General features: G+C 45.8%; 2 protein-coding genes across 2 annotated transcripts in view; both read right to left on the bottom strand.

The window, feature by feature from the left end:
• GAB2 (GRB2 associated binding protein 2) overlaps positions 1 to 602 on the bottom strand; it is a 222015-nt gene extending 221413 nt beyond the window's left edge. The window contains exon 1 of the mRNA XM_045020929.1: positions 563 to 602. The gene's annotated coding sequence lies outside the window, so the exon portion shown is untranslated. The remainder of the gene's footprint in view (positions 1 to 562) is intronic.
• Positions 603 to 2981: 2379 nt separating this feature from the next.
• The window catches only part of NARS2 (asparaginyl-tRNA synthetase 2, mitochondrial), a 77011-nt gene continuing 57422 nt past the window's right edge, over positions 2982 to 22570 (bottom strand). The window contains exons 8-14 of the mRNA XM_045020873.1: positions 20246 to 20344; positions 20056 to 20093; positions 18793 to 18859; positions 17222 to 17359; positions 15452 to 15549; positions 12285 to 12311; positions 2982 to 3802 (exon numbers count right to left, since the gene is read on the bottom strand). Coding sequence (XP_044876808.1) covers positions 3658 to 3802; positions 12285 to 12311; positions 15452 to 15549; positions 17222 to 17359; positions 18793 to 18859; positions 20056 to 20093; positions 20246 to 20344 — 612 coding nt within the window. The 3' untranslated portion in view covers positions 2982 to 3657. The remainder of the gene's footprint in view (positions 3803 to 12284; positions 12312 to 15451; positions 15550 to 17221; positions 17360 to 18792; positions 18860 to 20055; positions 20094 to 20245; positions 20345 to 22570) is intronic.

Here is a 22570-nt window from a genome sequence, read left to right as displayed (position 1 = left end):
AGTACATGTTTACGTCAAGAACTGATTGCTAAGCATAAATAATCAAGAGGATCTTACTTGCAAAAGTGAAAGTCTTTATTTTGCTGAAACCAGCAAATGAAGACAGATTCTAAATGAAGACCCAGCAAGATTCCTGGCATGCTTCACTGACTAAACAGCCAACAGGAACGGCCTCCCCAAACCTCTAAATAAACTTCCTTTTATTCGAAGATAAAATTTGAGGGAAATCCCAGGGAAAAACAACTCACATTCCTTGGCAATACCTGCTAGCATTACGTACACATGGCATGAGGCTAAGAATGCCAGGCTCGGAAGGGAAAGGACTCCCATACTCACCAGATACCTGGAAGTCTGGCTGTAAGGGAGTACGTTCCAGGAGGACTAACGGGCAGTGCACTTCTCACAGGAACTTTTGAATGTGCAGGACTGCCAGTCACAATACTCGCCTCAGGCCTGGTCTACACTCGGGGGGAGGGAGGGCCACGAGCTAAGTCAGTCTAAGTTACGCAACTTCAGCTACAAAAATAGCGTAGCTGAAGTCGATGTACTTAGAGCTACTTACTGCAGTGTCTTCTCTGCGGTAGATCGACTGCTGACACTCCCCCATCGACTCCATGTATGCTTCTCGCTCCAGTGGAGTACTAGAGTCAACGGGAGAGCGCTCAGTAGTTGATTTATCGTGTCTTCACTAGATGCAATAAATCGACCCCTGCTGGATCGATCGCTTCGGAGGTAAGTGCCCTCAGACAGCACCAGCACATAGGCCTCAATCCAGGTAACGTCCCTCCCTCTTCAACAGCTTTCGCAGAGAGATACAGATTGCCCTCAAGGTCAACTGAGCTTTCGATCTTGTTCTCTGGTGGAGAAAGGCAAAACAAGAAACTAAGCCAGACAAAGCCAAATGAAAAATAAGGGGAAAAAAAATTAACAACAAGGGCGCTTAATCACTGAAACAAACTGCCAAGAGAAGTGGTGGATTCTCAATCTCTTGAAGTCTTCAAATGAAAAGCAGATGCCTTTCTGGATGATATGCTTTAGCCAAACACAAGTTATTGGGCTTGATACAGAGGTAATTGGATTAAACTGGCCTGTGTTATGCAGGAGGTCGGACTAGATGATCTAATGGTTCCTTCTGGCCATAAAATCTATCAATCAATCTCCTGCTTCATCTCAAGCCTTCCCCTCTCCCTAGTTTCGCCATCACCATGGACACCACTCAGCCTTCAGGCCCTTAATATGGGCATCAGCTTCGATCTGGCTCTCTCAACATCTGTCCAAATTTTGCTGCTTCTACATACATAATATTTCAAAGATTTGACCTTTTCTGTTTGTCAGACTGTCAACGCTCTTGGCTCAGGCCATCAATATCTTATGCTATTGTGATCTCCTCCTCTTCGGCCTTAGGATTAACCACACTGCCCCCTTTAAGCCCATTCAAAACAATACTGCCAGGATCATTGTTCCTGGCTCATCAGGCTGCTGACATCACCCCCTTCTTTGTGTCTTCTACTGCATCAACTGTAAACTCTTAACCTTTGCCTTTAAGGCCCGTCTTGGCATTCAGATCTGCCTGCTTACTGAGCTATCGACTCCCCCCCTTCATTCTTGTCACCTATGGCAGCCCAATAAATGTTAAACAATAACAAAATCTCAGTGCTGGGGAACTAGTTGAAATGCCTCTACTGATTGCAGCTGTGGCACTGTGGCCATTTTGTGAGTTTAAGTTACTGATAACTTTGGCAAGGATACCATATACTTCTGGAGGCTACTTAGTAATGTCACAAGCATAGAACTGTCTGACCTCAAGAGTTTTTCCACATCTTGCAGCTAACCAAGGGGCAATTACAAAATTAGGGTCTGGCCCAAAGCCCACTGATGTCAATGGGAATCTTTGAATCAGGCCCTAAATGTAGAGGGATAATTCCCTGAAGTACACTGGGAGCTGTACACCAACTAATGCCCAGTAAACACCTATTTAATCAAATGAGATGGGGAACATGAAAAGAATGTAGATACAAGAGGGACTTCTCAATGTGTGTGATACATCGAGGGGCACTCTCCATACAGGTATTTACATGGTAGTCATTAAAAATAACCCTATTTTTCGGAGTCGTTTTCTGTACATATTATTTATTCTACAGCAGTGCTTAGGATGTGTCGTGACAGATGTGGGGAGGGATAGCTCAATGGTTTGAGCACTGGCCTGCTAAACCCAGGGTTGTGAGCTCAATCCCTGAGGGGGCCATTTAGGGATCAGGGGCAAAAATCTGTCTGGGGATTGGTCCTGCTCTGAGCAGGGGGTTGGACTAGATGACCTCCTGAGGTCCCTTCCAACCCTGATATGCTATGATAGGCACTATACAAATGAGAGAAAGACCCTGCCCCAGAGAGCTCTGAGTTCAGGATTATGACAATATGTGGAAGGTAAGAAGGATAGTGCTGTGGATAGGACCACTGGACTGCAACTCAGGAAGCCTGGGTTTAAGTCCCAACTCAACCACAGTTTTCCTGTGTGACCTTGGACAAGTCACTTCATCTACATAGAGTTCCCATCTGTACAATGGGGATAAATTCTTCTCTACCTAGTAGGGGTGTTAGGAGGATAAATCTATCAAAGATTGTATCAAATCCTGCAGTGAAGAGAGTCATAGTTACGTGATATACAATGACTGGGAGTGTGTATTGGTTGCAGGGTGTTTTACAAACGCAGATATATCTGCTTGGCCAGTTGAACGTGAAATCATTTCTCAAGAAAAATGAGGAAGTACATGTTGACTTCAGAGAATCAGAGCAACTTCCACTTAACCGAACATTTCTTTCTTCCCATTAATTTGTGTTCTCTTTAAGACAGTCTGCATAGATTACCTCTTACAGAGCTCTGCGTCTGGTGTAAGGTAAAGGATTCAGTTGCTGAACAGGTTGAACGAATCACCATTATGATGAATACCAAAATTTAATGACTGAAAAACAAACCATGAGGGAAAAAGCCAAATATGCATCTTTATTGATTCACAAAATCAACTGCCATCAACTCCCTCACACCAGCAGTTACAATATAAGAGACATTTTTCCTGGCAAGGTTCAGCTGATTAGGATCTACTTTCCAACCTCAACGTGTACGTGCTTTTAATTCAGGGCAGGAGAATCTCTCTTTACAATAGCCATTTCTTAAAAGCAAATGTGTCACAGTGATGGTAACACCGAGCAGTTCTATCATACTCAATCTTCAAAGCACTGTACAGACATGTAATTAAGCCTCACAGCACTCCTGACTCCCAGTCCTGTGCTTGGGTCACACCCCCTTATTAACATCTTGCATTAAAAAATATCAGCTCTCAACAATGCTTATTCATTATAGTCCTAACTTTTGTTCCTCCCATGAGGATTTTAACCCTTTAGTTAAGTAAGATTCATTAATGCACCTGAAGTGCTTTGAAGATTTAAAGTACTATATAAATAATACTAAGAAATGGTAGGGTCTAAAATCTCCCAAGAAAAGTCTCGCACCCAAACTCCCTCCATTAAATTTACCACAGGATTATCTGGTACAAAAATTCTCTCCATCTTTCCCCAATATCATCACAAGCAGCCATATGCAGACACATTATACATACAAACACTCCAGCGCAGACTGATCCATGTGAGTCAGCCAAGGAGCTACAAAAGACAGGAGTGAGGAAACCTCGGGAAAGGAATAACGTCTTTGATATTGTCCACTCCCAGGATGCACTGCAGGTAGCGCTCAAACCCCATTCCGAAGCCTCCATGAGGGGCCGATCCAAACTGCCGGAGATCTAGATACCTGCAATTTTAATAGTTACATTCACAACATGGTTATGCTTAGATAATGAAAGCGGTTCTTTCCATTTTGAGTTTTTCCTTCATCTTAATTACTTTGCTTGACCCAGACTCTTGCAACATCAAAAGTATCTGTAGTTAGAGATGGAAGACATCTAATTAGCTCATTTAGTCCTTCCCCTGCTGATGCTGAATTTTGCCCTGCGGGGATTCTTTAATTTTCCATCAAGTCCAGTTTTAAATGTGCTAAGTGATGGGGTTTTCAAAATGTGCCCTGGCACACTATTCCGTTGCCTAATAGGGCTTGGCATTAAAGGTATGTCTTCACCGTAGAGTTAACTCGGGCACTTCCTCAGGTGTTGCCCCTCGTTCCCCTCCTCTCCCATCCACACACATAACCCTCTTACATCTGGGGTTGGTGGCGTTTTAAACCCAGGCTAGCTGGCCCAGCACGGGGGTACGGGTTAGAGTTTTCACTCAGGCTGTTAAAACACCCACTTTGCAGTGAGGATGCAGGCTAAAGCACCGAAGTGCTGGCAGATGTCCAATGTCTTCCCACAATTCCCCCCGTGTGCCCAGAAGGACAGGCAGGTTCTCCCACGATTCACTAGGAAAGAATCATCCAGCGGCTCAGCGTACTACAGCACAAACAACCCTGGAACATATCCCCAGAAGCCGCAGCAACACACACACACACACACACTAGAGCAACTTGGGTTTGGGTACGGCTTTGCAACGTGGCTGCTCACACCTGCACTAGGCTAACCTACGCATTTAGACCTGGGTGATAACCTAGAGCCCATTAAAGTTAACGGAAAGCTCCCACTGCCTTCAATGGGCTTTGGATCAGACACGTAACCCATTTCTGATGACTGCTACAGGAGTAGCTCTTTACCCATCAGCGCATCACCAGTGGTGGAGTTGAGAAATTTTCAATACTGCACTGGCAAGAGAAAAAGCAGGTTGTGGCAGATGCATGGAAAATTTCCTTTATGCTGGAAAATGCTCCTTGAGGAGCTCTTTATTCAACAAGCTGCACACCGCACATTTTCCACCACGAAATAGCCACGGACTAGCCCAGCATGCTGCCTCTTGCAGTGGCTCACACATGACGCTTAAGAGGCAAGCGAACCCCTCCCCCTGCACCTGGATGATTGCGCAATGTAATTCCATGAAGGGAAACGTTTTTCCATGACCCCAGCTGGCAATCAGTTTATGCCCTGCAGCTGGAGAGTTGATAGCCCGTGTAACCTTTGAATCTTGTTAAACTATGTACTGCAATAACATCCCAGGGTGGTGAATTCCAGGAGTTCATTATATACCAAGTTAAAAAAGCATTTCCTTTCATCCATTTCAAACATGTGTCCTTTTATCTTTGTCACGTGCCCTGTTGCTATATTACAGGGCAAGGCAAAAAGGAGCACCCTCTTTGCTACCATTCACGGCAGGATGTATTTCTACCTTTTCTGTCTCCTTTCCAAACAACATAATCCACCCCTTTTAATCCCCTCATTACACTGAAATCTCCTTGCCCTCTGCTGGTTAAAGAAGGGAGCCTGAAAGAACAGAGGTGTCTGGGCACCCCATGCACCTAAACATTCAAGGTGGGGAAATGTTTTGTAAAACTGAAAGAAGTTCTAGTGAAATTACAACAATCCCCAAGAAATCTTGCTTTGTTGACTGATCCAACCCTCCCATGAGGGACGAGAGCAGAAAGAAAAAGATTTTGCTCACATCTGGGGAGAAACCGATTTTCTTCCCATTGAAAAAGGCCTTGGATCATTGGGTTGATCAATGCTGACCTCAAACAACCTCAGTTTTGCATCTCAAAGTTCTTCTCAATCTCCTATGCTGTTCAGGACCCTAAAGGGTGAAATACATGTCCAGGAGGCCAGAATGGATGATCAGAGTGGTGGTCCACTTTTGGCCTTATGTATCTGTAATTGAATATTTCAGTTAATATCCAGGCTCTATTGCTATGTATTGATGGTAGGTATAATGTCTGCTTCTGTTCCACACAGGACATGCTGTGTTGGAGAGGCAGTCGGGTCAAAACTTAAGCTCTGTGAACCGAAGACAAAGGCTTGAATCTGCACTCCCTGGAGTCAATGGAAAAACTCTCCTTGATTTCAGTAGGTCAGTTCTGACACTGACTTGCTGCGTGCAATTATGGGCAGGTAATTTCCCCTCTCTGGGCACCCCCGTCCATGAAACAGGGAAGACACGATTTCTCCACCTCAGAAGGGGATTGAGAGTTTAACATTTGCATTGTGGCTCAAAGAGAAGATGCGGCCTATCAATGCTGCTATTATCCATTGGTTGGAAATGCTAGAACAGATGAAGCTCACCCGCTGCCAGTGAGCACTGCTGTATCTCAGGTCACCTTTGCTGCCCCGCTCTCCACTGCATAATAAAGAAGGGGAGTGGGAGTGAGGAGGCAGTGGATCACAAAGAGAGAAAGCAGCTAAAATGCCATGGCCCTAGGTAGTTTTTACTTCTAATGGCATTACATTCTTTCCTCCTTCTGTTGCCACAGAGGGTCACCTCTACCTTACTCAGCATATCGACAGAAAGATCATACTTGCCACTGAAGCTCAGAGGAGAATATTACATGGAGGGGCCCAGCTTGGCTAGCCCTCCTCCAATCAAAAAGGGAATGAATTCTAATGGGACAGAACAACCTCCACCTCCAAAGAGCAGATCACATGTACCCATCTACTCTATCACTATCCCACTGAGCGAATGCTGGGAAATTCAGATCCCTAGGCAGAGATGCCAAAAGGACAAGCATGAAGCTACTTTCAACATTTAAGTCCACAATGAAAGTCAGAATGAGGAAGTGAGTCCAATATCTAGAGAACATCTGGGCTGCTATGTGCAGTGTGGGTGGGCATGGTACAAGAACTAGCAGCTCGGGGACAACGTGTCCCTATTATTATTATTATTATGGTAGCATTGTGCTAGGTGCTGTACAAATACATAGTGAGAGAGAGTCCTTGCCCCAACAAGTTTACAATCTAAACAGGCAAAACAGACAAAGGGTGAGAGGGGAAACAAAGACACGACAGAGCCAGAAAACTCAGATCTCCTGATTCCCCCTGGAGTCGAGTGTCCTAGAAACTGGACCACTCTGCCCTCTGATGCTTATACCCAAATCTGATAACTAGTAGCATTAAAATGAGGCGACTGCGTTCCTTGCTCGTTACAGTTTGACAGAAAGGACAGCAGAAAGAAATCTCAACTAACTGCACAAACTAACGCTGAACGACCCTCTCCAATATCAGTCAAAGGAAAACCTACAACACACACACAATGTATCCAACTGAAAGAGATCAAGATGGGTTCAGGAATTTTACTGTATTTTCTTATCAAAGCCCACTCATCAGCTGAATAAACGATGGGACTGGGAACACTGTCTGTTTCAGATCACTGATTCTCTCCTTCCACCCTCCTCTCCCAGTGGTACAATGAATGCATTAGAGGCAAGCCACTCCTTAAATAACACACTGAGGAGTGGTCAGATTATGATTTCCGAGGTCCCACAATGATCAGTGAGAGGAAGAGGCAAACAAAGATACTCTGTTCTATGCAGGATCTCAGAAAAGAAGCATTTTAAAGCATTTCCTGTGCAAACGTTAGTCAATATTTTATTTTAAAAATCATATAGACATTTCAATTACCCTCCAAGGAGCTATTGTGTCGAATTTAGAGACTAAATTCAAATCATTAAAATGTAAAAAGAGCAAGTTCCGTCCTGCTGTAATTGTAAGTCTCAGTGCAACTGCAACCCAGGGATTCGCCACTGATCCCGCCATAATACTGATGGATAATTAGGAGCGGATACAACGAAGCAGATCAGCTCACTAACTACCCACTCGTTGGGCGGATGCTAGAGATCAGGGTTTAGGAGCACTTTTGTGCACTCCTATCCAGGCATTTCCAGTGCACCAGGCCCTGCGGAATCCAGGTACCAAACCAGAAGCTATCCCTCTGCTGAGCCGTGAGTGTTACGACAGTGTTAACTGCTCCCTATGCTGTGTCCAGAGGGCACATCTTGCCTGATGGGAGGTACGGTTGGTGGGAGGGTGGATTGTGGGCACAGAATAGAAAGTGCCTCCAGAACGTGATGGAAACCCCATGCACCCACACAGACAGGCTGTTGACAATGACTCCTTGTGCTTCCCCCATGAAAGTTAGAAAGATATGGCACAGCCTTCCTGCTAATGGTGGTAGCCTCCCTGCCATTACAAAAATAGCCTGCCACAATCTCCCCGCATGGATCTTCATAGAGCTAGTGTTTCAAATCCAGCCAACCAGCAGGACCCTATTCATGCCCAATCAGGTCGAATGCTGCAGGGCTTAAGCTGACCTCCTATAGGGAATAGTAAGAAGTTACCCTCCACTCTCCAGGCGCACTACAGCTTTGTGCAATTAAACTAGGTGCCACATTCCTAGGAAGCACCCGGCACTTCTGAGAGCAGGAGAGCAGCCTAACTGGATCAATCATCTGATGTGCTATGACAACTCTTGTATCCCTATGATTTGCCTCAATCACCATTCTCAGCTCTACGGGTGCAACGAGGAAGCAGAGACTGGCTGCAGCTGTTGGACTTGAGCACCCTCCACGTCCTGAGCCCGTGGCAGCTTTCTGACAACATGTGCCATGCAGATGAGCTGCTCTCTGCCTCCATTCTGACCTACGGACGTGGAGGATTCTCCCTCACTCGCCATCTTTAAGTCATGAGCGGATGTCTCCAAAAGATGTATCCCACACGGGCCCTGGAGGGGCTAATGAGGGTGTGAGAGGCCAATTAACAATACCAGGTTGCACCTGGATGAGGAGCCAGGCTTAATGGATCATGAGCCCAGCTGGTTAGTATAGAGAGAGACGGTCTGTAGCAGAAAGGGGCTGACGCTCAGCAGTGGCGGTCGTTTTTCCAGACTCAGTCTCAGGCCTTATGGCAATAAGAAAGGGTCTCTCTGCATGCAGAAGTGATTTAATCAATCGAATTATATTTCTAGTGACAGAGTTCGGACCGATGGGGAAACATGCAGCCTTAGCCTGAATCCCAGTGCGTATTGGGGTGAAGAGGGACTGAAATGGTGGGACAAAGCAGCTGAACGCACTGTAAGAAAAAGGAAGGATGGACATAGAAATACCGTGAGTAAACGGGAATGCTAAAGCCTAGTGCAGAAAAATTTCAACAAATGGCGGCAAAATCTTTGGATCAACGAGAAAAGAGGTGGAAGATATTTTGAACTGTGCCCTGGAGTTGAGGATAAAGACATATTTCAGGGCCTGGATAGGAAGAAAGAAGTGATTTTGTTTAGAGTACTGACAGGTCACTGTGATTTAAACAAAAATCTTTTGAAAAAATAAACCCAGAGATGGACTATGTGCATGCTGTAGGGTAGAAGAAAGAAACTGATCACCATTTCTGGGTATGTCAGGGCTTTGATAAAGAAAAGGGAAAAGCTTGTTGAAGAATTTAAATGGCTTACGGCAGGCGTGGGCAAACATTATGGCCTGAGGGCCACATCTGAGTGGGGAAATAGTATGCAGGGCCATGAATGTAGGGCTGGAGCAGGGGGTTGGGGTGCAGAAGGGAGTGTGGGAGGGGGTGCGGTGTGCAGGAAGGGACTCGGGCAGGGGATTGGGGTGCAGGAGGAGTGCGGGGTGCGACGGAGCTCAGGGTTGGGGGTGCAGAGTGTGAGGGGGGCTCAGGTCAAAGGGTTGGGGTGCAGAAGGGGGTGCGGTGTGCAGGAAGGGGCTCAGGGCAGGGGGTTGGGGTACAGGATGGGTGTGGTGTGCAGGAAGGGGCTCAGGGCAGGGGATTGGGGTGCAGGAGGAGTGCGGGGTGCGACGGAGCTCAGGGTTGGGGGTGCAGAGTGTGAGGGGGGCTCAGGTCAAAGGGTTGGGGTGCAGGAGGGGGTGCGGTGTGCAGGAAGGGGCTCAGGGCAGGGGGTTGGGGTACAGGATGGGTGTGGTGTGCAGGAAGGGGCTCAGGGCAGGGGATTGGGGTGCAGGAGTGCGGGGTGCGACGGAGCTCAGGGTTGGGGGTGCAGAGTGTGAGGGGGGCTCAGGTCAAAGGGTTGGGGTGCAGGAGGGGGTGCGGTGTGCAGGAAGGGGCTCAGGGCAGGGGGTTGGGGTGCAGGAGGGGTTCAGGGTACGGGCTCTGGCCCGGCGCTGCTTACCTTGAGCGGCTCTGGGGTGGCAGTGGCACGTAGTGGGGCTAAGGCAGGCTCCCTGCCTGCCCTGCCCCCGTGCCGCTCCCGGAAGCGGCCAGCATGTCCGGCAATGGCTCCTGGGGGTGTAGTGGGGCAGGCGGCTTCACCGTGTGCTACCCTCGCCTGTGGGTAACACCCCGAAAGCTCCCATTGGCCGCAGTTCCTCATTCCTGGCCAATGAGGGCTGCAGGGGGCGGTGCCTGCAAGCGAGGGCAGTGCACAGAGCCCTCTGCCCCCCACCGCAGGGGCATGGTGCTGGTTGCTTCCAGGAGCGTCGCAGAGCCAGGGCAGGCAGGGCGCCTGCCTTAGCCCTACTGCGCCACGGGGCTGGCAATCCCACGGGCCGGACTGAAAGCCCCGACGAGCCCGAACTGGCCCGCAGGCCATAGTTTGCCCTCCCCGGCTTTAGATAACAGAAGTCAGATTATGTTACTTAGAGAAATATCACGAAAATGGGGTCGTAACAGAAAGGCACCTGATGGACACAGGGCAGAGTGAAAGGATATAAATGGCTGAGTATTTAGCAATTATAGTTGGTGGCTATAGACTATTCCGTTAAGTCTGCTTCACCATGGAGAGAGAGAGAGAAAGAGAGAGAGAGAGAGTGTGTCTCTACAGTCACTCTCTGGCAATAGAGGCAGTGAGGCGTAAGCCCTGGGATTCCAGCTAGATGAGGGGAAGGCTGGGAAGGAAAGCTGGACTGCAGGGGAAGGCAGCAGGCCCGAAGAGAAGGGCAGGTCTGGGTAAGAACGTTGGAAGAGGGGGCAAGGCTAGGAAAGCTGGCAACGGAAGAAGGCCCAGACTAAGGGAAAGGATCAATAGAGGGGCCTGCAGGAAGGAGCCAGGACTCAGACTGTTTCTGAAGGGAGAGAGCAGCTGGGGAGAAAGACTTTCTAAAGCAGGCCTGGGAGAAGACAGGCTCCAGGGCAGAAGTCCCGAGTGGCAGTGGTTTGGGAGGAGCTGGGCCTCCAGAGAAAGCAGCTCTCTATGACAGAGTGAGGATGAACTCTGCAGAGCACAGGAGGGGGGCAAAGTGTGTACTGATGATTGATTTGGGGAAGGATAGAGAGTTTTTGTCCCTTTGAATTGGGACATCATTACCCCAGAAGGGATGGACTAAATCATGTTCCAGCTGAAGGGCGGAATGATGGTGAAAGAGATGACTGCACCACTGGAGCGACCATCAGGAGGCAGCACTCAGTGAACAGAACCACTAGGCTATGCCTGGCCACTAGGAGGTGCTCTTGCGGTGAGTGAACTCCTCCATGATACGCAATAGTTCCAACAGAATTTACGGACTTGACACCAAAATTACTGGGTGAAATTCTATGTCTTGTGCTAAGCAGTAAGTCAGACTAGCTCATCATAATGGTCCTTCTGGCCTACAAATCCATGAAAGATGGGAAGAAGTTTCATTTGCCCTGCCTACACATTGCTGATGTAGAGGCTTATGGTACCTTGTGCTGTGCTATTCCCAAGAAGTTTCAGGATGCAGGAGGGAATCCTGCATTCATTACAGCCTCTTAATCCAAGTTATCAGTTTAAAAAGCATTCTCCTCCCTAATGGCTATTCTAGCTACTCAAGCACTTTTTGATAAACTCTCCTATATTTGGAACACTTTGCAACATCACTCCTCTACCAGATGATTAACAGATACATCCTAAGCATTATTATGATAATACAAATACTTCATAATTTTTCAAAAGGGACACAGAGTCTGGACAGTCACTTTAATAGGAGAAAACTCAGGGAGTCTATTTTTCCCTTATTAAATTTAAGGACTGTTCTATTCTATTTCTTTAGGGGGGCGATTGTAACTACTTCAGCTACTCTGTTGGGAAGGTGTTTTGGCTTCATTACCCTGCCAATTGCAAGTGGAGTTGTTCATGCTGCCACTAAAGATCAAAAATTGCTTGTGGTTTTTGTGCCCCATTTCTCTCATGCAACAGCACGTGGGATTTTTCAGTAACTTTCTGGGTTTTGCATACAATTTAAGGATTTAATTTTAAAAATTGTTGATGAGCAGCAAGTTAATCCATTTTGTGCAATAATGAAAGGAATGAAAGATGCAACTCCGGGTGCAACTAAACAAGTGGGAGGATAAACTTTAAGTAGCGTAGTTAAACTGTGTTTAGATGAGATGTCCCCTTCATTGTGACTGGCTGCAGCTCACTGAGGGCCCCAATGAAAAGGCTTCTTCCGTAATAGTAGTAAGAGAACAGATACTGTTTGTAGACCAAGCTATATATAGACTTACCATTGGTAGGCATCTGCAAGTCCTAATCTGTGGAATAAACAAACTCTTGTCAGTAAATCGGCAGAGCAGATCTGTATCAGCAGTGTGATCTGTTAACAGTTTAGTGCATGGAAATACACAGAGTAAGAAAAGGGAGGATATTACTAATTAATACAAAAAGGGGAAGAGAGGAAAGAAGCATAATCAATAGCAGAGGTTTCTGAAATACAAAGTAGTACTTTTTGAGTGGTGTTGAACAGATTTTCAAGGCTCTTCTTAAATGGATGGTACCAATTCTAATGCAGTAAGACCCCAATCCCGGAGTAAGAAGATACCATTTTTATATAGTTGCTCTTCAGAGCAGAGCTGGACTTTAAGCCCATTGAAGACATACATTTCATTGATTTATACACCTCTGTTGTATGGGCTCTTACTCCTCGGCTTTCCAAATTAAACAGCTCTGGTTTTAATCTCTCCTGAAATGGAAGACCCCACCCAGACCCTGTACAGAATGCCAGTGCCCTTCTTAGGTTCGTTATGCTGAAGTGGGCTTCACTGTACTTCATTAACTAGACATGTTTCAGCTGAATAGGTGACTGCTCTAAGTATTAAATGCATTTGCCAAGTGTAATTAATGTTACACTGGGATTTCATCGCCCTCCAAAAATGCCTCCTGTATGTATGTGTCTGTCCCAAAGGGGCAGGGCTGAGGTCTGCAAAGGGTCCACTGAAACGTAGAGAGGATCCGAGTTTAACCCCGTGAAGAGGATTTCCCCCCTGCAGAATCACAGGACTGCAGCCTCAATGGCAGCTTTGATAATTATAATTGGAGACAGTGCTGCTTCAGGCTGACTTCAAAGCACCTTGAAATCACACAGACTGCTACAGGCCAGGGGAGTAGGGTGAGATGGAGTCAAAGAGCAGAAATCTGTGACAAACTAACATGGGTTTCACTTCCCAATTAGCTTATCAACGTCTCTCAGCGCACAACACCACTTTCTGAAATGACAGCACTGAGGCTGCATCTACACTAGCAAAGCTTATAGCTGTAATTCACTGCAGTGTGGTTCCTTAGGGTTAGATAACACTATGACAAAGAGACCCACGCCCTGTCTACACTACAGCTTCCAGCTTAGCTACCACTGGTGGTGAATTACCATGTTTATGAGTGGGGACAAGGCCTAAGGAGGGAGTCCAGGTGCCAGACACAATTACTACAGCTGTCGATTAATCGCAGTTAACTCATGAGATTAACTCAAAAAGAGTAATTACGATTAATCACAGTTTTAATTGCACCATTAAACAATAGAATACCAATTGAAATTTATTAAATATTTTGGATGTTTTTCTACATTTTCATATATATTGTATTCTGTGTTGTAATTGAAATGAAAGTGTATATTATTTTTTATTACAAATATTTGCACTGTAAAAATGATAAACAAAAGAAATAGTACTGTATTTTTCAATTCACCTCACAAGTACTGACTGCAGTGCAATTTCTTTGTTGTCAAAGTGCAATTTACAAATATAGATTTTTTCTTATGTAACTGCACTCAAAAACAAAACAATGTAAAACTTCAGAGCCTACAAGTCCACTCAGTCCCACTTCTTGTTTAGTCAATCGCTAAGACAAACAAATTTGTTTACATTTACAAGAGATAAAGAAGTCCCACTTCTTATTTATAATGTCACCAGAAAGTGAGAACAGGAATTTGCATGGCACTTTTGTAGCAAGCATTGCAAGGTATTCATGTGCCAGATATGCTAAACATTCGTATGCCCCTTCATGCTTCGGCCATCATTCCAGAGGATGTGCTTGCATGCTGATGACGCTTGTTAAAAAAATAATGCTTTAATTAAATATGTGACTGAACTCCTTGCAGGAGAATTGTATGTCCCCTGCTCTGTTTTACCTGCATTCTGCCATATATTTCATGTTATAGCAGTCTCGGATGATGAGCCAGTACATGTGGTTCATTTTAAGAACACTTTCACTGCAGATTTCACAAAACGCAAAGAAGGTACCAATGTGAGATTTCTAAAGATAGCTACAGCACTCAACACAAGGTTTAAGAATCTGAAGTGCCTTCCAAAATCTTAGAGGGATGAGGTGTGAAGCATGCTTTCAGAAGTCTTAAAAGAGCAACAGTCCAATGCGGAAACCACAGAACCCAAACCACCAAAAAAGAAAAATCAATCTTCTGCTGGTGGCATCTCACTCAGATAATGAAAATGAACATGCGTCGGTCCACACTGCTTTGGATTGTTATCAAGCAGAACCCATCATCAGCATGAACACATGTCCCCTGGAATGGTGGCTGAAGCATGAAGGGACATATGAATCTTAGTGCATCTGGCACGTAAATATCTTGTGACACCAGCTACAACAGTGCCATGAGAATGCCTGTTCTCACTTTCAGGTGACATTGTAAACAAGAAGCGGGCAGCATTCTCTCCTGCAAATGTAAATAAACTTGTTTGTCTGGCCGATTGGCTGAACAAGAAGTAAGACTGAGTGGACTTGCAGGCTCTAAAATTTTACATTGTTTTATTTTTAAATGCAGGTTGTTTTTTTTACATAATTCTACATTTGTAAGTTCAACTTTCATGATAAAGAGATTGCACTACAGTACTTGTATTAGGTGAATTGAAAAATGCTATTTCTTTTGGGTTTTTTTTACAGTGCAAATACTTGTAATCAAAACTAAATATAAAGTGAGCACTGTACACTTTGTATTCTGTGTTGTAATTTAAATCAATATATTTCAAAATGTAGAAAACATCCAAAATATTGAAATAAATGGTATTCAATTATTGTTTAACAGCGCGATTAATATTTTTAATCGCTTGACAGCCCTAACAATTACCAATAGCTTCCTTGGAGCCCATGTGATAGGCAAGGTCCTCTCTGAGTAGCATGCAACATTTTTCTGTGGTGAGATGATACAAAGAGGCACTTGGTATATTTACCCCAGAAGCAAGTCATCATTTGGGGATACAACCATATTTTGCTTAGTAGATAAATAGTTGATTAACAGATTCTTCAAAGCCAATAAACATAACGGATCATCTACTGTCTGTACATCTACTCCTTCCCCCACCAAACTCCAGTGGCCTCTGACACACTCCCTTGCCAGACTGTTCCTCCGCTACTGCTAGTAATCAGCCATAGGGTTTCTCCATACCTCTCTAAGCGTGATTGCAGAAAATGCAGTCGCTCCTCTCTCAGGCTGCCGCCACATAACTCCCCTATTCCTGGTACCAGAAGATCAACGGCTGCAACCTTAGGGGAAAGAGAACCATAAACTGAGTCATGCCATTTAACTGTGCAGTCCAACAGTAATCCCAGGGCAGCTGGAAGGATAAATTCATTCCTGTTTGTGAGGTGCTCCGGTACTATGGAGATGGACCCTATGCAAGTACATAGATAGTGATCTAACTCACTGGCAGCTGGACATCATAGTGACTAGCACAAGGTAACAGATGCTATAGTTTATATGGTGTACAACAGATCAGGATCTAAGGTACGTCTACACTGGAGCTCTGGTGTAATTTCCAGATCAAGACGACAAAGCCGCACTAATTCTGATCAAGTTAGCATGCTAAAAAATAAAAGGGTAGCTATGGCGGTGCAAGCAGCTAGCCACCCTGAGTATGATCCTGTCTGAAACCATGTAGTCGGGGTGGCTACACTTCTATAGGTGCTAACTTGATTAAAGCCAGAGTAGGTATGTCTCCTCGAGCTGGAAGTTACACCTTCCACAGAAGACATATTCTGGCTGGTCATTGGAAGAAGGGATCGAACCCAGAACCTCTGGATAGAAAAGCAGGAGCCTCTACTGCCTGAGTTAAAAAAACCAGCTCTGTTAGCCAAAGACAGCAGCAGACTCATGAACTCCTGTGCTCCAGTTACTAGAGGGGGACAAAGAAGCACACTGAGGAAACATGGGCTTCTGCAGGGGTCCTCACAGACCCTTTCCCAAATGTTGCTCCCTCTTGCCAGGTGGGGAGGGCTCTCCCATCCAGTCACTACAACTGCGACTCAAGCTTCCGCTGCTGAGTCTAGGATACCACTTATGTAAATATATACACACTCCAGAAGAGCTTCTCCAGCCGTGATTGTTTATAGCAGCAGCAAATGTTTCATTGTGTTACCTCGGTCTTGCGGAATGCATTTTGCAGAGGGGCAGGGTCACTAAATGCAGCAGCCATCTGCCAGCGAGGGTAAAAAATACCAGACTGATACCAAAATCAAATCAAAGTAGGCCCCTTTCATTCTGACATAAAAGTGTCTGCACCGAAATAACAACCCGTGTGAAATGAAACCAATTCAGTTATTTTGGTGTAAGTTTGTGTGTGGCCACGCCCCAAGGGGTACAAAGAACCCAAGAGCAAGCTGTTGGGAGGCAGGCAAATGCAGATATGCCTGGACTGTTGAAGGCACAGAGGAATTCCTCCAGACACAGTGCCTGGAGCCACACAGCACAGGGACCCGATGCTGAAAGCAGACTCCTTTTGGGTACATATCTCCTGTCCCCATCTGCTGGTAGGAGGATAAAATACCCACAGGATGGGCTGGGAAGGCAGGAGAACAATGCCATGGAATACTGTGGGCACTGGTTGTCATTAAAGAGGCTTCTCTTAAAAAAACTTGTTACCTTATTTTATGTTTGAACTTCCCTTAAAAAGAAACTGACTACAGCAAACCTAACTGGCTGCCTTCCAAAGACCTAGGCCTTTCATTCTTCTCTTGACCGACTGGATTCTCTCCTGTTTTGGAACTCTCTCTAAAGGAAGGAAAGGGTCTGGACTGAGTCTTAACTGTTGCAGTTGATTGATGTATCTTATCTCCTGTTTCTGACTGGAGACCAGAATGATGATACCATTGCTAGGTAGGATGAGGGAGGACAGGGCGCGTGACCAAAAAGTATGGAGATGCACACACACGGACTTACTGTGTGTTGAGGTCCATCTTCATTGTCCCGCATGTAGAAAGGTTTGAGATCATACGGGTAGTTAACCACAAACACAGGAACCTCGCCGCAGTGCTTCACCAGGTATTTCTCATGTTCAGTTTGGAGATCGTTGCCCCACTGTAAAGACAACAACATGGAGAGCAAGGGAAGTTGGACCCTGCAGCAGTGCAGTGCGTGTACTTTAGCAGACACAGTAAGACCCCACACAGTGGAGATGCACCATTTTCAAAGGCTGGATACTAGGAAGGGCTCTGCCTTTCACAGGGTCTCTAGAATGTCGAAAGATCTAGTAGGCAAACTGCACTAACATAAGTTTCACAGATTTTTAAGGCCAGATAGGATCAAGTTGATCATCCTATCTGACCTCCTGCATAACATGGGCCAGAGAATCCCACCCAGGAATCCCTGGATCTCTCCCAGTAACTTGTGCTTGAACTAGAGCAGATCGTTATGTTGTTTAACTGAACAGACAACCTGGACAAAGGTTCCCCCTGCCTCCAACAAACCTGGTCAATTTTTAGCAACCAGCTAAAGTGAATTTATCCAAGCACTGTCTGTACCCATCCTGTTCCCTGTCTCTTCCCTCCCTTTCCAGACGCACCCCGGTGCATGCCACACCAACTCTGCAGCATCTCGCTTAGGAAAACCCAATGTCCCCTGGAAGAGACCATCAGGTGTACCCGCATCCATTGCGGCAGGAGCGTGAGCCATGCATGATTTGTTGGGGGGAACTGCTCGTGTGACAGACAGCTGTATCCGGAGAGAGGATTTACAACTCTGTATTAAACTCTGAACCTATTTTTGTAAGAATAATTTATCTGCTCTGAAGGTGGGCCCAGCCAGACTTATCCTCAAAGCAGTGGACTGAGGACTGTTAAGACTAATGACTATGTATGCGGGATTAGAAGTGGTCAAGTGAGGACTTTGCCTACTGTGGCATCTGTTAGAAACAGGGATGAAGGAGGAGTTTTAGGAACCCTGTAATTTGTAAACTGCTTTCTCCTTGGCTACAATAGTCTTTTAGAAGAACAAAGGACTCCCATTACCTATCTAGGCAATCCAGTGCTTTGACTCAGTTTTACTTCATTATTCCTAGTTAAACCCTTGGTACGACCTAAATTCCTCTCACCTATTAGATGGTTATGATGTGTTCCTGAAGTATACACAATGCACTAGTCACTGTCCATGCACACAGGCAGGAACAGCTCCTTCTGCAAAGGGCTTACAATCTACTGGTATTGTGCCACCTCTCTCCCTTAAGCCATTGCTTAGCTTCACTACGCACACTTCACTCTTGTAACAACTTGCTTCCTAAATTATTCCATGCTTCATCTTCCAAACTATGGTGGTTACACTGGATTATGGCTGGTTTGCAACCGTGCAATGACACAAAAGGACTGTGTAAACTAACAACTCTGTTGCAACATCAGAAAGAGAGAAGTGAGGCTTCCCAGGGATTCAGAAATGGAGAGCATTCTGCACACTCACCCCACAGAAGCAGGAAGCAGGAACCAGGCCTTGGCTCTCTCACAGCCAGGGTACCCACTCACCTTTGGTTGGAAAGTGAATGCCTGAGGAGCTCGCTTTAAAATTTCCACTGCTTCAGTATAGGGAATTCTGTAACAGAAAAAACTAAGCATTTGACACTGCAAATAGGAGTACCAAGAGCGTCCCTTCCTAAGCACTGCACGGGAAAATGAAAGGGACACTGGAGCCATGCCACCTTGGGTTGTGATCTCAGATTTCTCAAGCTAAGCAAGGTCAACTCTGTTATGTACCTTGGATGGAAACCTCTTTCCTAAAGAAACCCTAGGATATCACAGGAAGGGCTCCTGGTAACTTAATAGATTGCAGGTTTCTCATTGAGTTAGTCACTGAACCTAGGTGCTGCTTATTGCTTTACCACACATGACGCCTTAACAATGAGCACCTGCAGAGATCAAAAAATCACGATACTCTTATCAAGATAAGCCAATAACTTGGCTGGAAACTAACCTACTTTTGCTACCTGAAGCTTTTGAAAGTGGCCCATAGCTCAAATGTGACTCATGGCTCTCTCTCTCTCTCTCTCTCTCACACACACACACACACACACACACACACACACACACACACACTGCACTTCTCAGCAACATTTTGTGGTGCTTGTGCAGATGAAAAGAACATTGAAAGTTATAAATCACAAATCCATTGTCATCAAGCATGGATGTGGCAGGCTAGCTTAAGTGCAACACCTGGGAGAGTTGTGGGTGGGCATCCTGGTATGGCTTGGCAGAATGAATGGACAGCCACCAGAAGTCAAGCGCTCAGATGAGAGTGGAGCAAAAAGGAGATGCTTGGAGGCCCAGAATGGGGACTGAAGTCCTCTCTTATCTAAAAGCAGTCAAGGGCTACAGAGCTAATACAGGACAGCAGGGATTTTGAGGAAAGAGGAGCATATCACAGTCTAAAGGGGCATGGCTAAAGCCTGTGAATAATTATTTATTTTGCAGTAGCGCCCAGAGTGTGAGTAGGCATGGCACAGACATACACCGTCAGGAAGACAGTCCCTGTGCCAAAGCGTCTGGGAAGACAAAAACAAAGGGAAGGAGAAACAGATGCAACACACAAGCAAAGTGGTTAGGGAGACGGTAACCATTCCTGGGGCAAAGAGCACAGCTTAACTACAGGTAGGGAACTGCAATTAGTGCCTTTAAAAGACATTGTGCAGAATTAATAATCAGTGGCATGACAAGGGGATGGGGGAAAATAACTATCAAGGAGCTCAACCAACAGCAGCATGTCGTATGTCAGCAATCAAAAATAGTACTCACGTTATGAATTTGTTCTTCAGCATCTGTTCTAACCTGCCCTTGGTTAAAACAAAAGACAAAAAAAAAATAAAAATGTAAACCTACTCTTAATGGGTAACACAAGAGAGCTCTGTTAAATTCAGACCTACACAGTGCCAAGAGTGTTTGCAAGATATAGGCGGGTTGCAGTTTTTTCTCTCATGTTTATTACCTTTTGGGCAGGAGATATGTATTTATGAAAAAGCTCAACATCTTGAGGACATTTAGAGAGCACGATGCTTGTCACCGTCTTGAAAAGATCCTCCATAACCTAACAGGGAAAACACAGAACAGCACGAAAATTGAGACCACCTACATATTCTAGGCTATACATAAAATGAGTTACATGCAGGTCAAGAGTGTCTTTGTCCCCCTCTAGTGGCTGGACTACATAAGAGCTATCAGCTTGTTCCTGCTTCCAACTAAAGGGCTTAAATCTTTTAGCTCAAGAGGCCAAGGCATGGGCTTTGAGAGCCACTCCCTGCTGATGACCTGATATTCTTAAGTATTTGTAATGAAAAATACATATTTAAAACATTCAAACAGCAACCCAGGTCAGCAGCAAAGAAAAGTTGTTACCTCCTGAATTTGTTGGTCTCGGGCTAGTTCATATGGGGTGTTTGCCCTTTAATGAACAGTTCTTTTTCTGCTTTGTTATGATGATTTGTAATAAGGTAGCATTTAGAGGACCCATCCAACATCAGGACCCCACTGTGCAAGGCACTGTACAATCATATAGTAAGAGACAGTTTCTGCCCTGAAGAGCTTACAAGCCAAACAGACAGAGGGTAGGAGAAAAGAAACATTATTCCAATTTTACAGACAAGGAGGTGAGGCACAGAGAGACTAAGAGACATATCCACAAAGGTATTTCAATAGGAGCTGGGTGCCTAAATACATTTCAGGAACTGGGCTGAAGAGATTTGCCCAGCATGACACAGGGCACTGGTCTACACTACGAGTTTAGGTTGAATTTAGCAGCGTTAGATCGATTTAACCCTCCACCCATCCACATGACGAAGCCATTTTTGTCGACTTAAAGGGCTTTTAAAATCGATTTCTGTACTCCTCCCCGACAAGGGGATTATCACGGAAATCAACCCTGCTGGGTCGAATTTGGGGTAGTGTGGGCGCAATTCGACGGTATTGGCCTCCGGGAGCTATCCCAGAGGGTTCCATTGTGACCACTCTGGACAGCACTCTCAACTCAGATGCACTGGCCAGGTAGACAGGAAAAGCCCTGCGAACTTTTGAATTTCATTTTCTGTTTGGCCAGCACGGCGAGCTGATCAGCACAGGTGACCATGCAGAGCTCATCAGTACAGGTGACCATGGAGTCCCAGAATCACAAAAGAGCTCCAGCATGGACCGAATGGGAGGTACTGCATCTGATCGCTGTATGGGGAGACGAATCTGTGCTATCTGAACTCCGTTCCAAAAGACGAAATGCCAGAATATTTGAAAAAAATCTCCAAGGGCATGAGGGACAGAAGTTATAACAGGGACCTGCAGCAGTGCAGCGTGAAACTTAACAAGTTCAGGGAAGCCTACCAAAGAACCAGAGAGGCAAACGGCCACTCTGGGTCAGAGCCCCAGACATGCCATTCTAGCGGGTACCCCTACAATTACCCCACCCCTGTGCTTCCCTCCTCCTCCCGGGCTACCTTGGCAATTATCCCCCCATTTGTGTGACAAATTCATAAAGAATGCATGAATTTGAAACAACAATGACTTTATTGCCTCTGCAAGTGGAGATCAAAGGGGGGAGGGGAGGGTGGTTAGCTTAGAGGAAAGTAGAGTGAACCAAGGGAGCGGGTTTTCATCAAGGAGAAACAAACAGAACTTTCACACCGTAGCCTGGCCAGTCATGAAACTGGTTTTCAAAGCTTCTCTGATGCATAGCGCTCCCTATTGTGCTCTTCTAACCACCTTGGTGTCTAGCTGCACGTAATCAGCGGCCAGGTGATTTGCCTCAACCTCCCACCCCACCGTAAACATCTCCCCCTTACTCTCACAGATATCGTGGAGCACACAGCAAGCAGTAATAATGATGGGAATATTGGTTTTGCTGAGGTCTAACCGAGTCAGTAAACTGCACCAGCGAGCTTTTAAACGTCCAAAGGCACATTCTACCACCATTATGCACTTGCTCAGCCTATAGGTGAACTGTTCCTTACTACTGTCCAGGCTTCATGAGCCGTGGGAGCAAGGGGTAGGCTGGGGTAGGTGCAACCGCACGGTGCTGCCAACTGGAAGAGCAGCCTGAGGCAGAAGCCTCCAGCTGGCATGATACTCCAGGTAGGACTGAATCTCCATTGGATAAAACTTAAAGAAGAGAATGACCCAGAGTCATTCCCATTTTTGTCCAGGCACCCCCGACAGACCTCACCAAGGCCAGCCAGGAGCACCCATGTCTGCCCAGGCACCCCCAACCAACCTAACCGAGGTCGGCCAGGAGCACCCACGGGACAATGATGAGATGAGGCAAGGCAAGGCA

Source organism: Mauremys mutica, chromosome 1 (genome assembly GCF_020497125.1).
Source record: "Mauremys mutica isolate MM-2020 ecotype Southern chromosome 1, ASM2049712v1, whole genome shotgun sequence".
Classification (NCBI taxonomy): domain Eukaryota; kingdom Metazoa; phylum Chordata; order Testudines; family Geoemydidae; genus Mauremys; species Mauremys mutica.
This window is presented reverse-complemented; position numbering and strand designations above follow the sequence as displayed.